This window comes from Aplysia californica, unplaced genomic scaffold (genome assembly GCF_000002075.1).
Source record: "Aplysia californica isolate F4 #8 unplaced genomic scaffold, AplCal3.0 scaffold00764, whole genome shotgun sequence".
In the NCBI taxonomy this organism is placed as follows: domain Eukaryota; kingdom Metazoa; phylum Mollusca; class Gastropoda; order Aplysiida; family Aplysiidae; genus Aplysia; species Aplysia californica.
The window spans coordinates 172,160-175,193 of NW_004798034.1; the positions used below are offsets into that span (position 1 = coordinate 172,160).

The 3,034-nt window shown below is 43.6% G+C and overlaps 1 protein-coding gene across 1 annotated transcript in view; it reads left to right on the forward strand.

The window, feature by feature from the left end:
* The window catches only part of LOC106013288 (nuclear transcription factor Y subunit beta-like), a 5,632-nt gene extending 2,636 nt beyond the window's left edge, over positions 1 to 2,996 (forward strand). Inside the window, exon 2 of the mRNA XM_013088566.2 lies at positions 1,083 to 2,996. Within this exon, the coding sequence (XP_012944020.1) occupies positions 1,083 to 2,207 (1,125 nt within the window). The 3' untranslated portion in view covers positions 2,208 to 2,996. The remainder of the gene's footprint in view (positions 1 to 1,082) is intronic.
* Positions 2,997 to 3,034: the final 38 nt, after the last annotated feature.

The following is a 3,034-nucleotide window of genomic DNA, read 5'->3' on the forward strand; positions in this document are numbered from 1 at the left end:
CCCCCGCCACTTCCACACCGGAAATCGATAGACAAACGGCCGAGCTGTCGGTGTGGCCTCCCTGGAGACTCTCCCTCAAATTAGGGCCCACTCCCCTCCCCTCCCTCCTCTCCTCTCTCCCTCCCCTCCCTCCCACTCCCCTCCCCGAGTGACTCATCATGCACGCGCATTACTATGCAGATACCGGGGAGGTAATCCCCTCAGGCTCATTGGCTGCAATAATCAAACAGAAATGAGAAAAGAAAATGTAGAAGTTTTTACCAAACCATCGACACAATAGTTTCGATCATTCTAGACGGCACAAGGAGGTTATCAGATTTCAGCAATTGTTATCTTAGAAATGCATGGCTTATGAACCGATTAATACATGTATGTATATTTTCGGATGTTAATGTTGAAGGTAGACTGTTGAAGATAGAGAGTGTGGTTACTTTACTTGTTCTTATGTCGTCTCTTTTATCGTCGTTTCGTTATACATTTTCCCTTGTCAATGATTATAATTGAACATTGTCGTGAATTTTATATTAGTAGTGTTACTAAATTGTTATCTAAATCTGTTATGTTATTATACTTGTATTTTGACAAAGCTTCAATGTAAGTATTTTTTTGTAATCGTGTTTTGAAATCCTTTGAAAGTGTGTTCAATATCATTATGTCCTACGACATTTTCGTCTTTCTCTTTTTGCTAATCACATTTTCAAACTCGAAAATTCACATTCGCTCGTTCTCGCTCAGGCATGATCTTGGACACTGCCGTGGCAAGCAAGTGGTCTAAACTTGGTTTCAACTATAACATTATTGTCAAATCTTCTTCCTTTTCTAAACTGGAAGCCACTGTGTAAAAGAGACGGGAGTTGGGGTGAATTTTTAAAATATGCAATAAAACCGATTGTGTTGAAATGAAAACCATAGTAAAATACGAAGAAAGAAACACCCCCCCCCCCACAAAAAAAAAAACCAAAACCAACAACCCAACAACAACAACAACAACAACAACAACAACAACAACAACAACAACAACAACAACAACAACAACAACCAACAACACAAATTTGACAGTGTCCTCTCTCTCTCCCCCGCAGCTGATCCAGAAGCTGAAAACCTCCCGTCGCCAGCGCGCCAACGACAGAGAGCGGAACCGGATGCATGGTCTGAACGAGGCCCTGGAAGTTCTCCGGACAACGCTGCCCAACAGCACAGACGCCAAAATGACCAAGATCGAGACTCTGCGCTACGCGTGTAACTACATCAGCGCTCTGGCCGCCAGCGTCAAACTGTTGGAGCAGAACAAAGACAGAGATGACGTCACAGCTCGCGAGTTGCCGAATCCGGAGGACTACGCCTTTATGCTGAACTATCAGTACGGGGGGGAGAACATGTTGCAGCAGGGTCAGTCTCCTCAGTCTTGTGGCATGTCCCCGAGCTCCGTGTCTTCAGTTGGTCAGCAACGACCTGTCTCGGTCTGCGACTCCGGTGTGGGGGGATACACGGTGCAGCAGCTGTGCGGACAACAACAGCAGCAACAACAGCAACAACAGCAGCTGTGTCTCAGGCTTCATAACGACAACATCATGCATCAACAGCAACAGCAGCAGCAGCAGCAACAACAACAAAACGTTCTGCAAAATATGGGATGCTTTGGCGTGAATGACGCTTTTATGTTCGCAGACGCCGCTCTGTTCCAGCATCACCACCAACAACAGCAGCAGCAGCAACAGCAGCAACACTTATCACAAGTCGGCGCCAAGCAAACAGTAGCGCAGAACACCCAACAACAACTGCAGTTTTCCAATTTCCTCAGCAACCAAACTAAAGACAGAGGATCAAACCCAGCTTTCGAAAACTGTCTCAATATGTCTGCTCACTGTGACAACTTTTTCGAATCTGCAAACTTCAACTCAACTCCAGTCACATCTTCCTCCTCTTTCAACACACCCCCTACCTCCCCAGACAACAACAAGTTGAACTCTGTAACCAACAACCAACAGCACCAAAGACTTTGCCAATCACAACAACAACAGCAACAGCAGCAACAACAACACTTACAGAACAATTCCGCACAACTGTCCGCCTCCGTCGCTCAAGACTTCGCTCATGTGCAAGAACAGAAGTTCCTAAATTCTTGCGCTTTGAACTCTCAACTGAGCAGCCAGGCATTTTCGTCCTCATCCTTACACAACGTCATGATCCCTACACATTTCTTGTGACAATGCACGACCGACTGCTAATGAACTGCTCATTGTATAGTATGAATAAGAAAGAAAGCAATTGCGACTAATTCGAATCAAAAGTCTCCGAACAGATACGAAACTGTGCTATGCGTTTACTTTTTACACCGAATGTGTTCAGATGCTGATGTTATATGAATCCCTCTATGGGTATTCGTGTTTGTGTTTGTCAGTGACTAACTTTTCAATTTTAAACTTGTCTTTATTTTCTTGAAACAGTAGCGTCATCTGTGCCCCAGTGGGTGTTGTTCTTTTCAATGTCTCTGTACCTTCATGACTCCTTCTTCTATTGGTGTAGCAGTGAGTGTGTTTGTTTGTCATGTTGTTGTTGTTGTTTTGTTTTATTTTTATCAAAGTTCCATAATACAGGTAATATTCTGGGAAAGTTGTTGTTCCAAAGAGTATGTCATACCAGACTAGTCACAAGCGTAGCATTCTCATCATGATATCATTTTTCGATTACTTCGTATATATCTCTGTCGTAATTGTCTTCCTCAATCTAATCACCATTTTTGTCTATCCTGTGTCGGAGTTTAGTGTGTTATATACATTACACTCACTTGGTTGTGTTTCGTTACTGCCACTCAACACGTCTCGAAGAACATTTTTTTCTGGCGCGCTCTGAGACCTGTACTCTTTCTATTCTATTTACAAATTCACATACTTTTGAACGTTCTCTTCGAGTCCGATTGAACTTATAATGTATGCTTAGAGAAGAGAGAGAGAGAGTGAGAGAGTGAGAGAGAGAGAGAGCTGATAGAGACAGAGAGAGAGAGGGCTGAGAGAGAGAGAGAGAGAGAAAGAGA